General features: G+C 42.1%; 1 protein-coding gene and 1 long non-coding RNA gene across 5 annotated transcripts in view; one reads left to right on the top strand and one right to left on the bottom strand.

Annotated features, from left to right (window-relative positions):
- Positions 1–22455, top strand: part of STK39 (serine/threonine kinase 39) — a 291605-nt gene that overhangs the window by 5367 nt on the left and 263783 nt on the right. Inside the window, exon 1 of one of the 4 annotated variants that reach the window (XM_038584731.1) lies at positions 8932–9013. The exons of 2 other annotated variants lie outside the window; for them this stretch is intronic. In XM_038584731.1, coding sequence (XP_038440659.1) covers positions 8947–9013 — 67 coding nt within the window. In that variant the 5' untranslated portion in view covers positions 8932–8946. Of the gene's footprint in view, positions 1–8931; positions 9014–20992; positions 21110–22455 lie in introns of those variants that run through there. One more of the 4 variants, XM_038584735.1, reaches the window with a different exon arrangement.
- On the bottom strand, positions 19666–22436 carry LOC102154749. The gene is made up of 3 exons (XR_005384660.1): positions 21778–22436; positions 20641–20800; positions 19666–19881 (listed from the first exon to the last, which is right to left on the bottom strand). It is a non-coding gene; the product is annotated as an uncharacterized LOC102154749 (long non-coding RNA).

The following is a 22455-nucleotide window of genomic DNA, read 5'->3' as shown; positions in this document are numbered from 1 at the left end:
CCCCTAAGAGTGTATTATTTGGAGTGGGGCAGAGGGAGAGGGATAGACTCTGTGCAGAGTGTGGAGCCTCAGATGGGGCTCCATCCCATGACCCTGAGAGCACGAACTGAGCTGAAATCAGGAGTCAGAGGTTCAGTCAACTGAGCCACCCAGGTGCCCCTGGCCTTTTTTTTTTTTTTTTTTTTTTTAAACTAAAAGAGGCCTTAGATGCATAGCCTAAAACAGGGCTTCGGCTTTCATTATCATTTCACTTGAGAAAGAGAAAATGCATGTAGAAATACTCTTTTTGTACTTATTTATTGTGGTAAAACATACACATACACATCACATAATATTTATATTTTAACTGTTTTTTAAGTGTATAATTGGCAGCAGGTACATTTATAACAGAAATGCTCTTTTATTTATTTATTTTATAGAATTCACCTGTGAAGCCATCCACACCTAAAGTTTGTATTTACTGTTTGGATTTTGTGTTCTCTTAGTTTTGGTCATTTATGTCTCTCATGAAATTTTTGTCTTTATCAAATTTCTCAGTATGCCTTTCTTCATCACGTTCACTTATGTTCACATCATGTTCACGTACTCTCCCATTTGAATAACAGCTTTAAGAGGTATAGTTCACCTGCCTTGCAGTTCATCCCTATATACTGTACAATCCAGCATAGATTTTTTTTTTTTACTATATCTGCTGAGCTTAACAAGGATAATAATTAGTTTTAGAGCACAGAAATGCTCTTTACTTTTTTTTTTTTTTTTTAAAGAAAAGTTCTTTTAAATGTGCTGTTCAAAGTGCCATGTGGGAAAATGTCTCTAGGTGAAAAGAAGCTTTTGGGAGTATTATCACAATACTTTATTTACGCTTTTGATTTGTGAGCGATCACATGCATTTCTTCCTGTCTGACAGTCTGTCATGCACTATGTTTTTGATGATGTTTGAGAATGAATTAAAACACTGCAGGCTCCGGGGTTGGATGGCGGGGTCTGTTTCATATCCTGGCCAAGCAGTCACTGGCCTTGTGACCTTGAGCAAATTACTTAGATGTGTCTGCACTCAGTTTCCTCGTCTGTAACACGCAGATGATAAAGATAAGATTGTGAGGACTGAGAGAGTGGAGAGCACTTGGAAGGGTGCCTGGCACGGGGCCTGCTCTCAATCAGTCTCTGCCGTGACTCCTAAAAATGACGTTTGCTAATCCGTGGCAGGTTATCAGGAGGGCACACAGCCCTGTCTCAAGCAGGAGACCAGTGGCTTGAAGGGTTTCTCTGCTTGGTCCCAGCAGGGAGGGAGCAGGGGGGAGGGCTTGCCTGTCAGGGCCCTCCTCGTGGTGCACAGCTAGAGGGGAGCTCGCAGGCCCCCCACCCGGGCCCGCAGGAGGAGGCTGAGGCCTGTGGAGCTCCTGGCGATTTGGAGAGCTCAGGGTTTCGGTGCCAGGTGACCCTCTGACAGGTGGGGAGAGCATCCTGGGGGAGGTCGTGGGAGGGGCGGCTGTGGTGAGGGGGGCACACGGAGCAACCCGAGCAACCCGCCCAGGGCAGGTGCTGCTGCCTGGGAGGTGCCCCTGGGTCGCACTGGGTCCCGCGCCAGAGGACCAGAGGACCAGAGGACCAGAGGACCAGAGGACTCAGAGGACCCAGAGGACCAGAGGACCAGAGGACTAGAGGACCCAGAGGACCCAGAGGACCAGAGGACCAGAGGACTAGAGGACCCAGAGGACCAGAGGACCCAGAGGATCAGAGGACCCAGAGGACCCAGAGGACCCAGAGGACAGCGGCGCGTGGTCTCAGATCGAGGCCTCACCGCAGCTCCCCATCCACTCCTTCCCCGGCCGCTTTCCCTCGGTTTAAAAATACTCCCAGGTCTGTCTTATCTGAACAAAACAAGAGGCTCACGACCCGCTCCTCTAGCCACCAGCCCGCCTCCTTCCTTCCTTTCCCGCCGAGCTGTTGGAAAGCGCCGCTCGCCCAGCCGCGGCCACCGCCTGTGCCTGGGAGCCAAAGTGCCTGCGCGGCCCCCTCTCTCCGGGCTGCGGGACTTGGCACCGCCCGGCGCCCCCTGCCCCACGTGGCTCCATTCAGATGCCCCCCAGAGCTGCGTACCCCCAGTTAACCTCCTTGTCCCTCTACCTGTGCTACGATTGCTTGGATCCCATGAGCTTCGTCCACACCCTCCCGTCTTCCTTAAGACCCTCGAGTGCGAAACAAACAGGCCGGTCACCCCGCTTTCCCATCTTGCACCTCCCTCCACTCGGTCATCAGTCCTGGGTGCTCGGCTCGGTCATCAGTCCTGGGTGCCCCACATAATTGTTACCTTCCTGCTGTGTCTCTAAATCTTCCCCTCGGCCATCACCCATGTGGTCAGGCCTTATCAGCTCCCCCTGGATTACTATAGAAGTTCTAAGAGGTTCCCCGCCTCCGTTCTTGCTCCCAGCTACGGGAGGCATTGTTAGGATGGCCGTGCTATCCCAGCTTTTGTCAGGAGTGGCCCTTCTGTCATCCTTCAGGTTCACTCTAAGGCCTTTTAGGAATGGTCTCTTGCCTCCCTTTCCAGACAGACCTTTCTTGTCATTTCCAGTCTCAGACCCCCAGCAGGTGCGAACGTTTTGCAGTTGCTGAAATGATCCATTCATGCTTTCCTACCCTTGCGAGGCAAGTTTTTCACTCTGCTTGGAACACCATTCCGCACCTGTTTTCATGTATTGAACAGAGACCACTGTCCTTTTACATTTTATTGAGGTCTATACACGTGGACAAGTGGACATGTCATAAATGTATAGCTTGATGCACGTCCATAAGCTGAACACACCCGGATTTGGCCTCCTTGTTAAGACCTAGAACAAATTATTTCTCTTCACAGAAACACTCTCCGCCCCTGCGCCTCCTTTCCCTTTTGCCCCTTGTTCTATTGGGTATTTCACCCCTGGCAGTCCTCACACTCTATCCTCTCACTCTATGCAGATTATTTGCTGCTTTGCCCATCGTGGTGCTAGATGTTAACTCCTCCTTCTTGAGGACATGTCTCGATACCCCACACCTCATATTAAGTATTTGATGAATGTTTTCTGGATTAAAATCTGAACACTGGGGATAAACACTCTTTCCCTTCTTGTGCAAGGAGAACATTGCCTGACTTCTAAAAATTTACCTCCCTGGATCCTGAAAATTTGATTTTGCCTACATTTGATGATGACGCTTATTTAGTTGTGTTTGGGCCAATCAGCTTAAAGGGTTCTGTAGAAATTAGCTCATTAATCCTTTCAGATGAAGAGTAAGCACTTGAGTGCTTCCACTTGCCTGTAGTGTGCAGGTAGGCAGCATGCAGAGGCCCAGCTTTCCTGAGGTCACTGGACTGTGAGGTAGTCTCTCTGGATTAGGACCCCGAGCTCCCTATCACAGTTGTGGCATCCTTATACTTAGTGGCATGCCTTTCCTTAGGCACTGTAGAGCAGGACGGGCGAGGTCCTGGTATTGGTCTCTTCTCTAGAGCTTTCCTTTCTTGGATATACCCATGACCCCTCTCTTGTTGTTTATGTATTTATATATAACCCAACCTTGAAGTTCAATGGGGCCTCTTGCTGGGTAGAAATCAGGACTGTTGGGAGAAGATCAAAGATACAGGTGAAACACAGGAACACAATATCAGGACAGGTGGTTTCAAAGGTTGTTATGATGGCAGGGATTGTATTTTTATAAATAATAAGGGACCAAGGGTAATAGGATTGGTGTGGATAGGACATGGCTAAGACCATAGACCATCATTCCTTTTAAGTCAAAATTAATCTAATAGGCATTATAATTCTTCACAATGTATTCATTGGGGGGAAAAAAAGCCTCTTTTTTTTCTGTCTAAATAGAATTCTTGTAATCCTGTAAGGTTTTGCTTTTTTTGTTTTTTTTCCAGGACAGGTTTTTTTAAATTATACTAAAACAATTCCAAGATGGTTGAAGTGATTCAAGTGTTTTGAGAGTTTCTGTAAATCTGCCATTCATTGGTCAAGTTTTTGATACTAGAGAAGAATTCAATATGTTAATTAAAAAGGCCTTTTAGATGTGACTTAACTGGGAAGCAGAGGAGAAATAGCAAATCTTAAGAGAATGGGTTGGCAGTGCTTTATTTCTAGAATTGATTTAGATACACTTTGGAATCTAAATCATCTGATGTGAGTAAATGCTGATGTAACCCGTTCACGTTTCTTTCCACTTGCCAGTTGCTTGGGAATAAGCTCTGGTTTAGTTTCAAGAAACTTCTTGGACACTGAGGAATTAGATGAATTGCCTTTTAAAACTGATTGTTTATTTAAATATATATGAAAACATAGACTATTTTATTTTTCAATTTCTTTCAATAAGTGACATTGAGTATAACTCTCAGAGGCGAAGTAGTGACGGTGCTCATTCGGCTCTTCCCTTAGTTCATTCCTTAGGTGAAAGTATATGTTTTGGTGACATTTGAAGGGTTAGATTTCCAACTGTTAGTCACTACTAGGGTTATTTACTGGAAAAACTGGTATGGTAAGTGAAGATTGAGGATTTTTCTGCCATATGGATGATAGATCTTCATTTGGGGAGTATTTTTTAAAATTTAATTTTATTTATGTATTTTTAAAGTAAACTCTTCACCCAACATGGCGCTTGAACTCAGGACCCCGAGATCAAGAGTCACATGCTCTACCACCCGAGCCAGCCAGGTGCCCTCATTTGGGGAGTATTTTGAAAGCCAGTGACCTGTGACAGTTCAGAAACTTCTCATAATCTATTGATGGTTGAGGTCTTACAAGAATCTGTGCTCTTGTTTTGAACTGGTAGCATCAGTTTTTACCAGGGTTTGTAACAAGGGGCATTCCCATTGCTTTTTCACTTGCCTTGTTTAGTTTGGAGATTGATAAAAGATGATATTTCCTGGATTGGTGCCTATTGGCCTGTCTTGTATTACTTGCATTTTAATTTCAATCCTCCCTCCCTCCCTCCCTCCCTCCCTCCTTTCCTTCCTTCCTTCCTTCCTTCCTTCCTTCCTTCCTTCCTTCCTTCCTTCCTTCCTTCCTTCCTTCCTTCCTTCCTTCCTAATTGGCAATGTCACCATCCCTTTGCTTAATTATGGGGTGACTCAAGAAAGCAGGGAAAGAGTGTGCTCAGGGGAAGGAATGATAGGTCATTGTTGGGTTTTATAAGTCAATTCCTAAGTGAGGAATGGCATAAGAATACAGAATCAGGAAGTTTAATTTTGGAATAGACTGAAGAGAAAATCCATTCCTGCTCCTTTGTTTTACGGATCAAGACTCTAGTGGCTTAAGTTCTTCAGTTTTTGTTTTTGTTTTTTTTCTTTTTTCTTTAAGCTCTTGGTCCAGAAGTTCTTAGAATCTTAGGCTTGTGATTCCTACCCAGTTTAGCATTTTTTTTTCTACTTAGATCACGTTGGTTCCTCATTAGTGAGAAGGAAGAAGTTAGAAATATTATTGACTCAATGAATTTTATAACTCCCATTTTTTTTTTTTATTGATTTATGATAGTCACAGAGAGAGAGAGAGACAGAGACAGAGACAGAGAGACAGAGAGGCAGAGACACAGGCAGAGGGAGAAGCAGGCTCCATGCACCCGGAGCCCGATGCGGGATTCAATCCCGGGTCTCCAGGATCGTGCCCTGGGCCAAAGGCAGGCGCCAAACCGCTGTGCCACCCAGGGATCCCTATAACTCCCATTTTAACAGAATAAATATCTATCTGGGAACATATTTACCATGTAACTATCATAGTAAAAATCTTATTTCCCTAGAGGTGTTAAAATTATCTTTATATATATTTCTTTCATCATGAGGGTGTTTTATTTAACATGTTTAAGTGTGGTGATGTATAAACATAAAGTCGCTCCATTTCCATCATCGTCCTTTGCCTGTTGTTACCAGTGCGATGGAGTTGGGGGTGTGCATGGGTGTGTTGGAAAGTGAAAGATTGAGGAGCAGCAAGGTGATGGGTGGAGAGAGCACGTGAAGTGGATGAACTTCAGGGCTGATCGTTAGCTGGAGCAGTTTCTGCGCTAGAGCCAAGGCCCTCCTGCCAAGCTGATGCTTTGTCGTGGTCAGAGCAGCAACAGCCTTCCTTACAGGGTGTCTGGCTCTAGGCTGCCTACTCCGCAGTCACTAGCCACATGTGGCTATTTACATTTAAATTAATGAAAACGAAGTAATTTTGGTGGAGGTGAGGCAACAATAGGCAGAGTACGGAGCGTGTCTAGGCGGTGACACCACTCTGTGGGATAGCCTTTTGATGGCTGTGTGACATTATCCTTTTCCCCCAAATCCCTAGAAGGTGCAGCATCTGGAGTGAAGCCTGGTGTCAACTGTGGACTCCAGGTGATAAAGACATGCCACATAGGTTCATCAGTTGGGACAAGTGTAGCAGCCCCCTGTTGGGGGTGTTGATAATGGGGGAGGCTGTGCTTGTATGGGGGCAGAGGGTATGTGGGAAATCTCTGCATTTCTCTCAGTCTTGCTGTAAACTTAAAACTGCTCTAAAAAAAAAAAGAAATCTTAAAAAATAAATAAAAAAAATAACTGTTCCTCAGTTTCACTAGCCACATTTCAGATGCTCGGTAGCTAATTGTGGCTAGTGCAGCTGCAGAACTGGATTTTGTTTCCTTAACGTCAAGTCTATAATCCGCACTATCCAATAAGCCTATTGGGTCACTCACATACAGACTATTTGCATCACCGCAAAACGTTTTATTGGACAGCAGCAGATGATAATTTCTCCAAAATGTTCAGAAAAATGACTAAATCTTGTGATGGCTGTAAATAGCGTGAGGCCACCTCCTGATAACATGCTAAGACGTTGCCACTGACTTAGCAGAACAGAAAGAAGACAGGCAATGCTAACCTTATTTTATTTTTTTTTAAAAAGCCTTTGTTTTCATTCTGTGCTCTATTTGAAAGCTAAATGATTCGTATTTTCAGAAGAACAGTTATTCTGTGTGTGTGGTGAAACAGATACCCCTGTTGACGTAGGAAGATAGTTTTGAAGTGTGACTTTTTATCTTACCCACTTAACTTGTTCTGAGATGTTCTTGTGATTATTGTGCCCTCCCGAATGAAATCCAGTCTTTTCAGAAGTATCAAAATGTTACATTTCCTTAGAAATCACTTTGGGGTCTTGGGGTTGGATGTATCACTTTGGTTTATTTTATTTTATTTTTTATTTTTTTTAATTTTTTATTTATTTATGATAGTCACAGAGAGAGAGAGAGGCAGAGACACAGGCAGAGGGAGAAGCAGGCTCCATGCACCGGGAGCCCGACGTGGGATTCGATCCCGGGTCTCCAGGATTGCGCCCTGGGCCAAAGGCAGGCGCTAAACCGCTGCGCCACCCAGGGATCCCTATTTTCTTTTATTTTTGAAGAGAGAACTAACTGGGTGTTTTTTTGTTTGTTTCTGTTTGGCTTATTTTGGGTGAAATTACAAAAGAGTTGTGAAATTAACTCTACTTAGAAAAAATAAAACCTATATCAATTTTAGTCCCTTAAATGGTGAGCTTGAATCATGGACCCTTCTTTTCTCTTAAGTTTAAAACAGTTTGGTGTCTCAGTCATGAAAAGATTAACAGTTTAACCTAAATTACGTATCACAAAACAAATGAAACCTCCAGTATTTAAGTGAGTACCTTAACAGAAATTCATGCTCCGTAATCCCTGTTTAGGTAGGATACCTGCTTTGTTGGGAGAGAGAATTAATGACTGAGGGATGGGGGGAAAAAAAAAAAAGGTCTGTGTAGGGAGATTAACTGGGTTTAATTTTGGGCAAATTCAGGAACACTCTGTACTTTCTCATGTTTGGTGTCCCTTGGGTAACTGGGGCTGTAACAGAATATTTTACTATGTAATCCTTTAAAATTTTTCCTTGTGTATACCCTTTCAAGTTTCTGGAGCTCTTAGTCCAGTGCCTGACCTTCAGGGAGGCTTGTTGTGGAAACAGGTTTAGCATGGCCCCTTTTCTGGGCACTTGGGAAGCTGAAATAGGGCGAGGAGAAAGGTCTCTGTGTAGGTTCAAATTGTGATCATTAGGACTCACTTAAGAAGAGTATTTCTGGCATAAGTCAAGATCCGAGGCTAGGCTGTTTATCTTTACTAAAATAAATACTCATCAGTTGTTTAAAAAGTGACCATCTCTAAGGCTAAGAGATAATGAGCCTCTGAGTTCATTTATAGCCATCTTTCCGATTGTTTCCATAGAAGCAGCAAGACTTTTTAAGGGCTATAATTTCATGTCCTGCTCTTTAAAGCCCATTAGAAATAGACAATAGAGGCATCTTTGATGCTTCTATATTTGCTTAAATAGCCTTGAAGGCAGGTAACTGATGTGCAGTCACCGGGGTGGGTACAAGTTCCAGCCACCTGTTTTGCCCATACTTGCTGATAGCTTATGTCCCGTTTCATGTACCATATGAGGGGTGAATTGTTTTTAGCTGTATACAGTTGTTTATTTTATTTATTTATTTATTTTTGTCTTATGCAGTTGTTTAACTATTCCCTTGTCTCTTGGAGAAGGAGTGTCAAATATATGAAAGATGATCTTTATAGGATGTGACTGACTTTTCAATTGATCACATCAGAATTTACCTACAACAAGAGGTATTGTTTCCTCTAAGGGGACATGGTAGGAGGGTGTTCACTTACACTTTATAGCTACATTTTATTTTAAATTAAAAAAAATTCCCCATTTCTCTCAGCGTCCTATGAAGAAATGAGACCGGTTTCTAATGTGACATTAATTTGCTGTTAAGATATTTCCAGAAACTGTTTTAAGCAGTTGTAGCTTTATTGGAATAATAATTTAATCTTGCAGAACGACTGTAGCCTGAACAGTGCTGGTGGTTGTTTCGAGTCGTTGTTTTTAAAAGATCCAGCATCACTACTTCATAGAAGTAATGAGATGATCTAGGACTGTGGTTTCAGATTACAATGAGTTGTTTGTCTCGAGGAGGGCCAGCAAAAGCAAAAGCTGATGGTGGACTGAAGAGGACTCACGGTAGGTGGAGGGGGGCCAGGGGGGAGGATTCCAAGATCCGATCTATAAAGCCAGAGACTAGCACCAGGCAGCAAAAGACCTCAGACCGGAGCAGGAGTAAGAGAGAGAGAGAGAGAGAGAGAGAGAGAGAACTCAGGCACCTACCCAAGTTTAAAATTTGCAGGGGCTCAAGCAAGGGGCCAAAGCAAGTAGGGACAGTGTAGTTCCCCAGAAGATTTCAGCGGCAACATCTTGTTGAGATGCACACCTCCTTTAAAGCTTTGCCTTCAGGGGTGCCTGACAAACTGAAAGGCCCAGTGTCAAGGATTCTGACAGTCTTTTTTTTTTTTTTTTTTTTTAAGATGTTATTTATTCATGAAAGACACACAGGGAGAGGCAGAGACATAGGGAGAGGGAGAAGCAGGCTCCCTGTGGAGAGCCCAGTGTGGGACTCGATCCCAGGACCCCAGGATCATGCCCTGAGCCAAAGGCACCTCTGAGCCAGCCAGGTGCCCCATTATGCCACCCGGTGCCCCCGATAGTCTTTTATATCAGCTATGCATAGTTGTGTGACTGACCACCCCAAACCTTAGCGGCTTAGAACAATGCCCATTTTATTTGCTTAAGGTTCTTTGGGTTGATGGTTTGGGCTGGCCTGGGTGGGGCAGGCCTGCTGGTTCTTGCCTAGGGCCCGTCCTCAAGTAGCTGGGCTAAGGCTACCTCTTTTAAGGTGATCTCACGTGTGTGTGTGTGTGTGTGTGTGTGTGTGTGTGTGTGTGTGTGGTGGTCGGTGCTGGTTGTTGGCTGGCCCTCTGTCCACTGATGTCTCATTCTCAAGGAGGCTCTCCTGTACTTTATCCCTTGGCTGCAGGTAGCTGGGGTGGAGCTGCAAGGGCTCTGAGAGGCCGAGGCATGGCACTCACTCCGTGCCACTCTCTCTCATTCGCATCACAAATTCCCTTCCCTGCTTGTTGGGCCTCAGAGTGGTAAAATCACATGGTAGGGAGACATGTATACAGAAATGGGAGGAATTCTTATTGCCATCTTTGCAAAGTCTCTACCACAGTAGCTTTATTTAGCTCAAGAGTGATGAATAGACAATGTTTGATATTCATTTAACTTTCCTTTTTAACTTGTGGTAGGGGACCTCATTGCTCAACTCCCTTCATCTTGGTTGGTAGAGTGCGGTTGATTATAGGTTTCATAAACTAATGTGCTACGTGAACTATCCATCAGAGTGAGTTTTGCTGGAAAAGTGGCTTTAGAAATATATAACTTGCTAAATAATCTAAAGATGTTGATGCCAATGTGACATTTGAAAGGTGAAGGGGTGCACGTGTGTGTGTATAATGCTGATCCTTTTTAGCCCTGAGATGTTTTATTCCAGACTGACCTTCTTAAAACTCAACACCACATTAAAAATATAGATTGTAAAAAAAAAAAAAAAAATATATATATATATATATATATATAGATTGTTTGCATGCGTATGTACTTATTTCTTCTGCCATGTAGAAGCCAGTGAACCAGATCTATCATAGCCCCAAAAATAACATGTTGTCTCTGCATCACTCAGTTTTAAGTGTAGATTGTTGCTTACATAATTATGGAAGTTTCTTTACTTTGAAGTCAGTCCAGCAGTATTTTACTGCCAGTTTTATAATCAGTTTTCAAAAAAGGATTGCCATCCTATTAGGATAAAAAGATGAGAAACTTAGTAATAGTTATTGGCAGAATTTGCCCATTTTCTTTAGTTTATCATATACAAATGGCAGAAATAGTAGATGGATGAGAGATGGGTGAGTATACCATTTATTAAATTGCAATCTTTCTGGTAAAAGCACTTATGAAATATTGTATGCTTTCAGATGTGGGAAGAGGGCTGAGTGTTATCGTTACAAATTTAAATGTGACTTCTGTTTTTTCCTCCAAAGGAGGAGACAGGTGTGTGTGTGTGGATTAGATCCGTGGAATGTCCTTCCTGTGATTGGCCCACACCCCTTTCTCACAAAGGGAAGTATTGAGAAAAGGATTTACCTAGACCTCTGGGTTACTGAAATCTCCAAGCTTGTTTATCTCAAACTTTCCAAGATTATATGGGAAATTTGGTAATACAGATGAGTAAAAGGGGAAAATTCACCAGTTACCTCATTGTCCAGGGCTAGATAGTGTTTGAATTTTGGTGGAGTGTAAGTTGAGATGGGATAGGACTTAAAAAAAGGTATAAATGGATATTTTTGGAGATTGATCCATTTTAGTATTTTCAGTGCCTTCACATTTCATTTGTTTTGAGAAAGAAAAATAAACCAGTGGTAGATTAATCTTGGCAAAAGTGATTTGTTTCTCAAAAATTTGATACATGCCGAAAGTCAAGCATACTTTATGATTGCTAAACAGATAGTATATATGTATTTATCTCACACTTAACATGTTTTCAGAATACATTTACAGCCTAATCTTAATGTCTGTGTTGCAATTTAGTATTTCTTAGAAGTGTCTGTTATTTGCCTTTGGCCTCTGGGTGCTATGGATCCTACCTTATTTGGTATTTTGGAAGTGAAAACATTTTACAGAAAGTTCTGGGATGGAGGGAACTTAAGAGTAAGTAACTTTCTCATTGTTTGTGGGTGTGCTGGAACAACAGCAATGACTTTTAGATCTAACCTTGACCTTTCGTATCAAACCTAGAGTTGACAGCATGGGAATTTTTTTTGATTGGCTAAATATATGCCATCTTTTTGTAGAACTAGCTATTTGGTTTCATAGGCACACAAGAGAAATGAATCTTTAGGCATTTATTTATTTATTTATTTATTTATTTATTTATTTATTTATTTTTATTTGACAGAGAGATAGAGCGTGGGCGCTAGAGCACAAGCAGGGGGAGGAGCAGAGGGAGAAGCAGACTTCCTGCTGAGCAGGGACAAAGAGCTAAAGGCAGATGCTTAACTGACTGAGCCACCCAGGCATCCTCAAAATGTAATTATTATACGTGTAATGTGGTAACTGTGCATAGTAGTCTACACTTAATGATTTTACTTCTGCAGAGTAGTAATATATATTACATGTATATTTTACTTCTGTGTAACTTCTGTATATATTTGTAGTAAAATATACACACCATAGATATTCACAGCTGTCATTCCAGGTCATTTCTCATAGATCCATCTCATTTAAAAATATTGTTTTATTATTTATATTTAAATATTTAAATACTCTTATTTCTATTCCAGGGTCCATGTCTATTCTGTGGATGTACTTTATTTAACCAGTCTTTCATTGATTGACTCTTACTGGTTGTCTCCAGGTCTCTGTACTTCTGTGTGACAGATATCCAAGAGTGGGATTGCAGGGACAAATGGTATTGCATTTGTACTTTTTTTTTTTTTAATTCATGAGAGACAGAGAGAGAGAGAGAGAGAGAGAGAAAGAGAGAAGCAGAGACACAGGCAGAGGGAAAAGCAGGGAGCCCGACGTGGGACTCGATCCCGGGACTCTAGGATCAGGCCCTGGACTGAAGGCAGCACTAAACTGCTGAGCCACCCGGGCTGCCCGCATTTGTACTTTTGATAGAGACTGTGGAAATGTCCTCCAGTTGTGTTAATTAGCTGCTCCCCTTTCTAACTTAAGGGGGTTAGTCTGAGAAGGCACCTTGCCTTATCCCCTGCTTAACCCAGACCTGAGATATCTAAGACCAGAGGGAGAAATGGTGGATGGGATGGAGTGGTCATGGATTGGAAAAGGAGGAAAATTATCATCCAAGTGCATGTTACACACTCAAGAAATGAACCATCATGGGATCCCTGGGTGGCGCAGCGGTTTGGCGCCTGCCTTTGGCCCAGGGCGCGATCCTGGAGACCCGGGATCAAATCCCATGTCGGGCTCCCGGTGCATGGAGCCTGCTTCTCCCTCTGCCTGTGTCTCTGCCTCTGTCTCTCTCTCTGTGTGACTATCATAAATAAAAAAATAAAAAAAAAAAAGAAAAGAAATGAACCACCATGACGCCTATTACTGTGAACAAACTTAGGGAAAGATTTTTCTGAATTGGTGGAAAGTCTAGATTATAGAATGTAACAAAATTGATTTACTCTTTTGGTTACAAGGTCCAGGGACTCACTGAAGTTACCCCTGAGTAAGAGGGCATTCTCTATAAAGACAGATGGGGGAATCGGAGGACAGGAATGTCCTCCCAAATCCCAGGGCCCTGCAGCACCTGGAAACGATGAGCACCTGGCTTCTTTCTCATGAGCCTGGTATAAGACCCCGGGGGAATTTTGGGGTCTTCACTTGAGAATCCTTTACCGTGGGTGTCATTTAGCCAATCAGGGTGAGTCTGCTCTTGCCCTGGTTCACCTGCTCCTCTCTTCTGTACCCGGTGGTTACTGCAGGGTCAGAATTTTAGTTCATTCATAGCCATCCTGGCCCTTACGGCTTCTCTCTTCCTCTTTCCCTTTTAGGCATAGCTTTGGCTGCTAATTGCCAGCTTCTCTCTTTATTTACCAATTTTAATGCCAAAGATTGAGAATCCAGTTTTTACCAGTTTCTGCATAGGACACCTGCCTGCCTATGAACTGCTGCCCAAAGCTCGGGTGCCCTTTTCAGATAAGGGGGAAACATGGGAAGCTCCTACCTGGGAAGGGATCTCGTGGGTGGCAGACACCGCGAGTCAGTGTTTATATATAACATTGCTCTTAGGTAAGTGACCTATGCAGAATGAGATCCCAGTTAATGTACTTTTGTGTGTGTGTGTGTGTGTATGCACGCGTGTGCCCCCACCCACCCACGCATATACCCTTTGTTATATAAATGTGTATACTTGGGATGAGCTTAAAAAGCAGTTTATTCTTTTATGTCAGGAAATACTTCCCTCAGATGCAGCCTCCCTTTTCCCCCTTGGAGTAAATTGGGAAAATTTGAGCCCCATCTCAGTTGTAGATTGTCTTCAGTTCTGAAGTACTGATGCCTGGATCATGAGATACGGTCTTGCCTTTTCTGCTGGCCTTGGAAGTACCATGAAATAGTTCATCCTGTTTATGACGGTGCAGTTCTGAAAAACAGACCTGGAACCCAGTACTGTCTGAACAGCTCACTTTTCCTATGTGAGTAGTTTTATCTCAGCTGTATACCTTCTCCCAGCTATAATTAGGAAGAGTATCTGGTCCTCCCTAATTTTATTAGGCGTTGGGCACACCAGTGTTTCAGAGGTGAAGGATCGTCTGTATTTCTCTGAGCTGCTTTGTTTTCTTCCTGAGGGTCACAATCAAGTACCCCCCACCTTCTTTGCTTTCCGGTCGTCCCTCCTCAACCCCAGTCTGCTGCTCCTTCAAAGTAATGGCTAGTGGGTTGAATATGTCAGTGACTCTTCAACTCCTGAGCCCTTAAAACCCTGGTACCCATGCCTCTCAGCATCTCAAAGGGCGCTTTTTTAAAATGAGAACCATGCTCATGAAATGCTGTCCTAGTTTGGTTTCAGATCACTTGAAATGTAATCTGATTTGAGAGGCAGCATTTAAGCTCCTGTTTACCAAAGGTTTTGATTATCTCTCATTTGGTAGAAATTTTTGTTGGGAAAAAGAAAGACGAACAATGTATTTGCCTATGGAAAAAACAATCAAATAGTCTTCATTTTAGAAAGTTTCTTCTGGTGGTCTTGAATTCAGTGTTTTAATCTATTTCAAAAGTGCCTCTTTCCACAGAAGCAAAATTAAACATTAAAGTCTGTGCAACACTCTTCATTTTTTAGGGGGAAAATCTTTTAAATGCTCTTTGGTGAAGACATATAATTTAACACTTCCATCTTGACCGCTTGGTTTTAGCTGATAGGCATGTTAATCTCTATTTGATTGCTTTGGTGGAGAGTTGAAAATCACCTAGTGCCTGGCTTAGAGTGCATTTAGAAGTATACTTTTGGTTTTCATTTTGTGAAATAATCAAGTGAATTTTCCTGTATGTGACTTTGTTATAGATCTGTTTATCTGATTACTAGATTTATTTATTTTTCCTAAAAATTTTATTTATTTATTAGAGAGCATGTGCACATGTATGAACATGGGGAGATGTAGAGGGGGAAGGAGAAAGAGAGGGAAAGAATCTCAAGCAGACTCTACGCTGAGCATGGAGCTTGACTTGGTCCCATGACCCTGAGATCATGACCTCAGCAAAACCAAGAGTCAGATGCTCAACCAACTGGGCCACCTAGTAGGCACCCCTGATTATCATATTTAAATAAAGAGTTTAACCATTTTTCCTTTGACTCTATGTCCTTTTATCCTTTTCTTAATGGTGGTGTGCTGGTGTATGGGTAGCTGCCTTTTTCTCATTTATTTTATAGCATGATAGGAAAGTGGGGTTTTTTTTTTTAAGCATTTCCCATTCTTTTCAAATTTGGCCTAATTTCATTATGTTCTTTCTCCCTTTGGAAGTGTCAAAGTATATGTAAATATGATTATATATATATAGAATGTGTGACTATTACATCATTTTTTTTCTCTGCATTTAGAGGCAAAAGATAATGTGTGTAAAATTATATATGACCAAAGGAAAATTATGGGTAATAAAATCATTTGACTCTTTGGGAGAATTTTAATAGATCTTTTGAGATATAATAATCTTTGGGTTTTTTTTTTTTTTTTTTTTTTTGAGATACAATAATCTTTGAAGAAAAGTGTTGGCAATTAAAATTCTGGGAGGGATTTTTCCTCTCTACCTGCATGACTTGACACGATAACGCGATTCCAGCCGACTGGATCGTTCTGATACAGACTTCTGGAGTACCTGCTGTGTGTCTCCAGACTGAGTACTTTACATCCTTTTTTGTCATCCTTACCTCATTCTTGCCAGGATTGGTATGATTATCCCAGTTTTACAAATTAGGAAGCAGAGACTTTGGCAATCACATAATCTGTTGGAGGTCACACAACTGGTTGTGAACCCAGTGAGCTCTGGTTGGAAAGCACCCGTCCTTTCCAGGGTCCTCTGCTTCCTCTGGTTTTGCTATTTTATCTGCCTTTAGGATTCTCAAGCTATCAGGGTAGAGTTAATTTCTCGAAGGGAGGTCCCTATTTGTAAATAGCATCATCACATGGTAGTTGAGCTGAAACTTGCACATCAGGCCATCCCAGGCTTAGATTCCATTGGCATCGTTTACCAGCTTTGTGAGCCGGTTCCTTGGCCTCATTGTACTTCGTGGTGTTTCATCATTACAATCGGGACCATCATATCGGTCTTGCCGGATAGTATAATGCATAATAAATAACGGTGATGATGATTGTAATTCTAGCAGTTAGCACTGAGGAGCTATTATGTATCAACCCCTGGGCTAAAAGCTTTTTGAAGTTCAGTTAATCCTCACAGTAACACCAGTGAGGAAGGTTCAGTTATCTCTGTTTTATGTAGAAAAGTCCTTAGTATGTGAAGTCTTTTTTTTTTTAAAGATTTTATTTTTATGAGACAGTGCATGGGGGAAGGCGAGGGGCTGAGGGAGAGGGGTAAGCAGACTGCTGAGCGAGGAGCTGCACGTGGGGCCCCTTCTCAGGACCCTGAGGTCATGACCTAAGCCAAAACCAAGAGTTGGAAGCTTAACCCATTCAGCCACCCATGCATCCCTGTGAAATCTTTTTAAATTATTTGTATTATTCATACTAGTGTAGCTTTCCATGGGAATGGATCATTGAGGATTCACTAATTTAGAGAATTCACTGTCGTTCGATAAGCTTGAACACTTATTATATGGTTATCAAGATAAAATTTCTTGGGACACTTGGGTGGCTCAGCGGTTGAGCGTTTGCCTTTGGCTCAGGTCATGATCCTAGGGTCCTGGGATCGAATCCTGCATCGGGCTCCCTGCAGGGAGCCTGCTTCTCCCTTCTGCCTATGTCTCTGCCTTTCTCTCTGTGTGTCTCTCATGAATAAATAAATCTTAAAAAAAAAAAAGATAAAATTTCTCTCTCCCAAGTGTTTTATTGCTAACTTTTTAGTTATATAACTAATACTTTAACAGGTTGTGTTAAAGGTCAATTTTATGGTAACTCTGGCACTAATGTAAACAATCACAAATAGGAAAAGCATAGACAGAAGTGCCTACATTCCAAGCCAATTTTTATGTGTCTTCCAAATAAGTTTATGCTACCATGTTGGTAAAAAGGGCTCTGATGATTATGTGAGAGGACTAGGAATCCTTTAAAAATGCCCTCTATTCATCCTCTCATCTTTTCTTCTCTATCCTACAAAGTACCTAAAAATTCAGTCAATAAAGTTATATAAAGCAGCAATCCTCATGGCCTGTCGTCTATCTGAATCAATGATGGGGTTGCTGGGAGGTTTGAAACTGGTATTAGCATTAATGCTAAAGCGTTGACATGTATAAAGAACACAGTTCCAGGGATCCCTGGGTGGCGCAGCGGTTTAGCGCCTGCCTTTCGCCCAGGGCGCGATCCTGGAGACCCCGGATCGAATCCCACGTCGGGCTCCCTGCATGGAGCCTGCTTCTCCCTCTGCCTGTGTCTCTGCCTCTCTCTCTGTGACTATCATAAATAAATTAGAAAAAAAAAAAAAAAAAACACAGTTCCAGCAGTGGACTCAAATACGTTTCATTATAAAAGAGAGAGAATGGTAGTAGGCCTTTTGTTCTTGTACTTCCCGACATTAAAACCAGACTAAAAATTCAGTCAAAACAGCAGACTATTAAACATTTAAAAGGAAAAAAAAAAAAAAAAAAAGACCCACAGAAACCCACCCCTGTCTGAATGATCCTGTAATATCCTGGAATCTCTTGTCAGGTAGTGCAAGGCTTTGTGTTGGTTAAGAAGGTTCTTCCTCATGTTGGAGAAGGTGGAACCGTTCCTCTCAGAACATGAAACAGAGGGTGGGGGGAGTGATGAGTCTGTTCTTCAGAAAGACCCGAGCAACCGTGAGCTGGCCAAAGGTCAGAATTTCTACCTCCCTGCTTTTATCTGATCACAAGGTGGGTTGATGATCCAACATCTTTCTGGTGTTTGTTGAGCTCCAGCGCGTGCCAGGCATTGCTGCATCCTGGTGATACCGAGGAAGCTTCCTTTGGGATCTGACCTCGAGGAACTTGGTCTACAGAGGATTACCTCTGGTGGAGGCGTGTCACCAGAATTTAGAGCTAATCACTCCATCCCCAAAGTCATCCTTTTTTCATCAGCAGCATGTCACATGTAGTTATTGTCAGAATCTTAGAGGAAGGCATTTCCAATCCACTTTGTTAAATTCCCACCACCCACTGTGTGTTGTAAAGTTTGTTCCAAGACAGAATTGTAGCGAGAGATCGACAGGGCCAATGTTTTGATAAAAACTCGATAATCCTCATCATAAAAACAATTTCTGAAGTTTAGTGCTGTCTCTACAAACATGGGTTAAATGCCAGCATTAGTTGAATATATATGTAAACATGCATCTATGTATAAATGTGTGGCTTTTTGATGTGCGTGTATTAACATGCTTTTATCTTGTAAGTAAACTGTGGACTCTGACATAATCAGTTTAAACTTTCGACACGGAAGAGAAAGAATGAAAAGGAACAATGGTTTCTTTGTTTTCCCAGCAACTACATTTACCATTGTTCTGAGAAGTCAGCAAATGACCACAGGATGTGAATTTAATCAAGTTGTGTCTTTGAACAAAGGTATTCTGGTTCTAGTGGAATTTTTTTACTTCCCATCATCCTGTTCAGATGTTCACTTGCCTCCCTGAAATCAACAGTTCACTATGATTTAACCAAGTTAACAGATAATAATTTCAATACAAAAGAAATGGACTCGGGAAACAAAGGAAAGTATTATTTTTGACTCTCTCTTACAGAAGAGCACTCAAAATCAAAGATTTTTACCTTTTACTAGAAATATATTTTTCTATGTAAGAATTGTCTATGAAGGTATCTATGATTTAAAATATAACTCCTTCCGTATAGCCTACATTTAATTGGAGGTGCTGTTTGATTAGCAGTGAGTCAGGATGTAAAAATCTTAAAATTGTACACATGTATTATCTTTGACTATTTTTTTTAAAGATTTTATGTATTCATGAGAGACACAGAGGCAGAGACACACAGGCCGATGGAGAAGCAGGCTCCCTGCAGGGAGCCTGACGTGGGACTCGATCCCGGGACTCCAGGATCATGTCCTGAGACAAAGACAGGTGCTAAACCCCTGAGCCACCCAGGGATCCCCTATCTTTGACAGTTTAAATAGTTTTTTGTTTGTCTGTTTTCTTTTTTATGCATCCAAAAGGAACTAAAACATTTAGTGGAGAACTTTTTAGAACCAGAACTTCCCCTAGAAATCCTGAGTTTCATATTATGGACTGTTTTTTCTTGATCCAGTTGAAAGAGATTTTAACATCTCTTTTGGCATGGCCTGTACATGTCGTCTCTGTGAGAGAAAGGCTCTACCATGTTGGTCATCTCTTACACTTCATCAGTGCGGTATTAATAGCTACTTTGCCAGCTGCTTTACATGCACATCTCATTTAATACTCCTATGGAGCCAGTGAGGAAATTGGAGCCCAAAGATTAAAAAAAATTGCCAGGGTCAGATTCAGTTTCCCTCTCTTTGAAGTCCACACTCTTACCCATGACTGCGCCACAGCTTGGTGTGGTTTACTCCTTGTCCCAGGAGACCCCTCCCAGGTAAGCCAAAAGCATGTTCCCTGCATCACTGTCAAAAGGCTTTATTTGGCATTTATTGCTGCTGCTAATTGAACCGTTTAGTTTCATTCCATTACTTTTTCTCCCATTGAAGGTTGCTAACAAAGAGCAATCTTGATTACCATGATTATTCAAGTACACAAGGAAATGAATGACGACGACTCCTCTCTTTTCTGTGCGAATGCTCCATAGCGCAACATTATGTTTTCAGGTGCCTTCCACACTAGGAGAAATGAATGATGCTTACATAGTAAAGTTTAACAGAGTTTAATTTTGTGAATGAAAATTATTTTTTAAACATGTATATATCTTTATACGTATAAATACATATATAAAGATATATATGATACATATATCTAGATGAAAGCAAAAAAAAAAAACGGGTTAAAGAAACTCAACTTGTCCTCCATCCTAACATCAAGGTATCAAGGTGAGTGAGAGCTTGGATGGTATCTGTGAAGTTGTGAACACAGTCTCATATTTTTTTTAAAGGTCGATTCTAGGAAATGGCTTCCTTTGCTCTTAAGCCTGGATATTTATATATCACAGATTGCTATGAAAGCCATTGAGAAACAGAGAGAGAGAGGAGTGCTGGCTTGCTATGGATCACTTGGAGAGAAAATTAGGGATGGATTAGAAGCTTTTCTTATTTTGTAGAAGACATATGCCTGCCTGGCATTGGGTTTGGACATGGAGGGACAGAGGAGACCTGCAAACAAGCCTCTGTGGTCTTGCAGGGAAGTAAAGGAAGCCAAAGGAGAAACCTTCTCTCTGAGGAAGGGGACAGGCTAGGAGAATCTTAGCATAGGGTGGGAGGAAGCCCCCCCACCCTGCCCCCCCGTCATGACTTATCTGTACTCTGCAAGGCTGCTGACCAGCAAATTGAGAGTTAAGTGTATATGGAAAGACTCTGAACACACCCAAGGTACCTGAAAAAATTGTTTTTTACTTGATGTAAAGTAAAGATAGATGTTTGGCTTACCAAGGTGCTTTAGGTACCACTTAGGACTGGTGAGAGGATTGAGATTTTGCCCGACCAGGGTAACAGCAGTGCCTCACGAGGACTGGTGTGTTGCCTTCCAGGGTGCCTGGGATCATTGCTCATCTGTTAGACTGATGACGTGTTCTCTCCTAAACAAATACTGCCGGATGGAAAGGAACAGAGAAAAGCACCAATCATCCCACATGTCGTACTGCTGTGTTTGATTTCCTTCTGATGATAGGGCAGTTGGTGATCATAGCAGGTGATACTGCTTGCCCAGGGTATGTCTCTGCTCCTCCTGACCCTGCTGGTCTCTGTGGATTTCTTTTTTCTTCTCTTTCTTTCTTTTCTTTTCTTTTCTTTTTTTTTTTTTGCATATTTTTTAAGTTCCTCCAAGATCTGGTCCCAGTCTGCTTTTTCAAGTAATCTTTCATTACACCTCTTCAGCACTATTTCCTGAAAATAAATGGTGAGTCCCACCTTTTTTGCCTTTGTAGGCCCTCTGGCCACTCTCTAGCATGCTAAGAATCTCTCTTTTCTTCTTCTGATATATGTCCTGTGTCTCTCTCAAGGTTCAAACCCAATGCCTATCCCAAATCCTGATTTCATGCTGTTCTTAGGGAAATAACCTATCACTGGATAATGCATCTGTTTGAGCGTAAGCTTATTTGCTCTAGTAGCTTTTAAGTTCCTTGAGAATAGGCTGGCCCCTGGTTACTCTTGAGTAATGTTTAGTATGGCTCTTGCTACTTGATGGGGGCCAGTCCGTGTTCATGGAGTGGCTGCATGACCAACAGTATTTTGACTGTGCTGCTGTTTTCTCTATGTCCGACAGAGGCTTTCCCATCTCCCTTTTAGATCTTTTGGATTCTACTTTTATTTATTTTACTATTTCACTTTTTTCCTTTGAAAAGCCCCTTCCGTGATCTTGCCTTTGCTTTCTGTGCCTGGAATTACCTTTGGGGAGACATGACATCTTTTTGAGTTTGCCTCTCAGCCCTTCCAGCCTAACATTTAGGAATTCCCGTCACAGTAGTCATGTTCTGCAGGTGCCCAGCCCTCGATCTGGTGAGCCCACCTTGGTTGAGCATTGGCCGTGACCTGGGAGAGTAGAGGATTTCCCACCCCTGCCCTTACCTTGGTCCGTGGGGTGTGTCTGTACCCCACAATCACTATCTTTGGTGGTCAGACTTTGTCCAGTCTGCTTCCTGGAGATGATGATACGTGCAGACACTGTGAAAGTGAACTTTCCCTGGGCATTCTTCTGGGAATTTCCTCTGCTTTTGTGGCTGTGTAAAGGTTACCTGCTTTGGACAGGCTGTTGGACCCTGTGAATGGTGTGAAGTCCTGTGGGACTTCACTGAGTGACAGCAGCAGTGCCCATGTCCTGAAGAGAGAGGCTTTGTAGGGCAGAGCACAGGGTGAGTCCGTGGCCCCTTCTTCCAACTCATGTGGTCTGTTGCTGTTTAAATCTTTTCTTTGTCAGGATTCCCATCAGCAATATTCACACAAGTAATTTCCATTTATTGCCTCCTTAATGATGACACGGTATTAGAAGATGTTTATGTGATCCCTATACATCCTAGTATTTTTGAAGTAGAATGTAAGTGATTTGCTGCTGGTAAGCTGCATCTGTCTAAATCATGATGCTAAATCATAGACTTGACTTTGAAATTAATAGTGATACTTTTTTTTTCTTTTAAGAACACATTGGTTTTCAGGACTGGCTTTGGCCTAAATCTGGGCCTATACCTGATTCTTCTGTGGCAATGAAAATTGATAGGGAAATTGGACAAGGTAGCTCTATAATGGAAT

The sequence above is a fragment of the Canis lupus genome, chromosome 36 (genome assembly GCF_011100685.1).
Source record: "Canis lupus familiaris isolate Mischka breed German Shepherd chromosome 36, alternate assembly UU_Cfam_GSD_1.0, whole genome shotgun sequence".
Classification (NCBI taxonomy): domain Eukaryota; kingdom Metazoa; phylum Chordata; class Mammalia; order Carnivora; family Canidae; genus Canis; species Canis lupus.
This window is presented reverse-complemented; position numbering and strand designations above follow the sequence as displayed.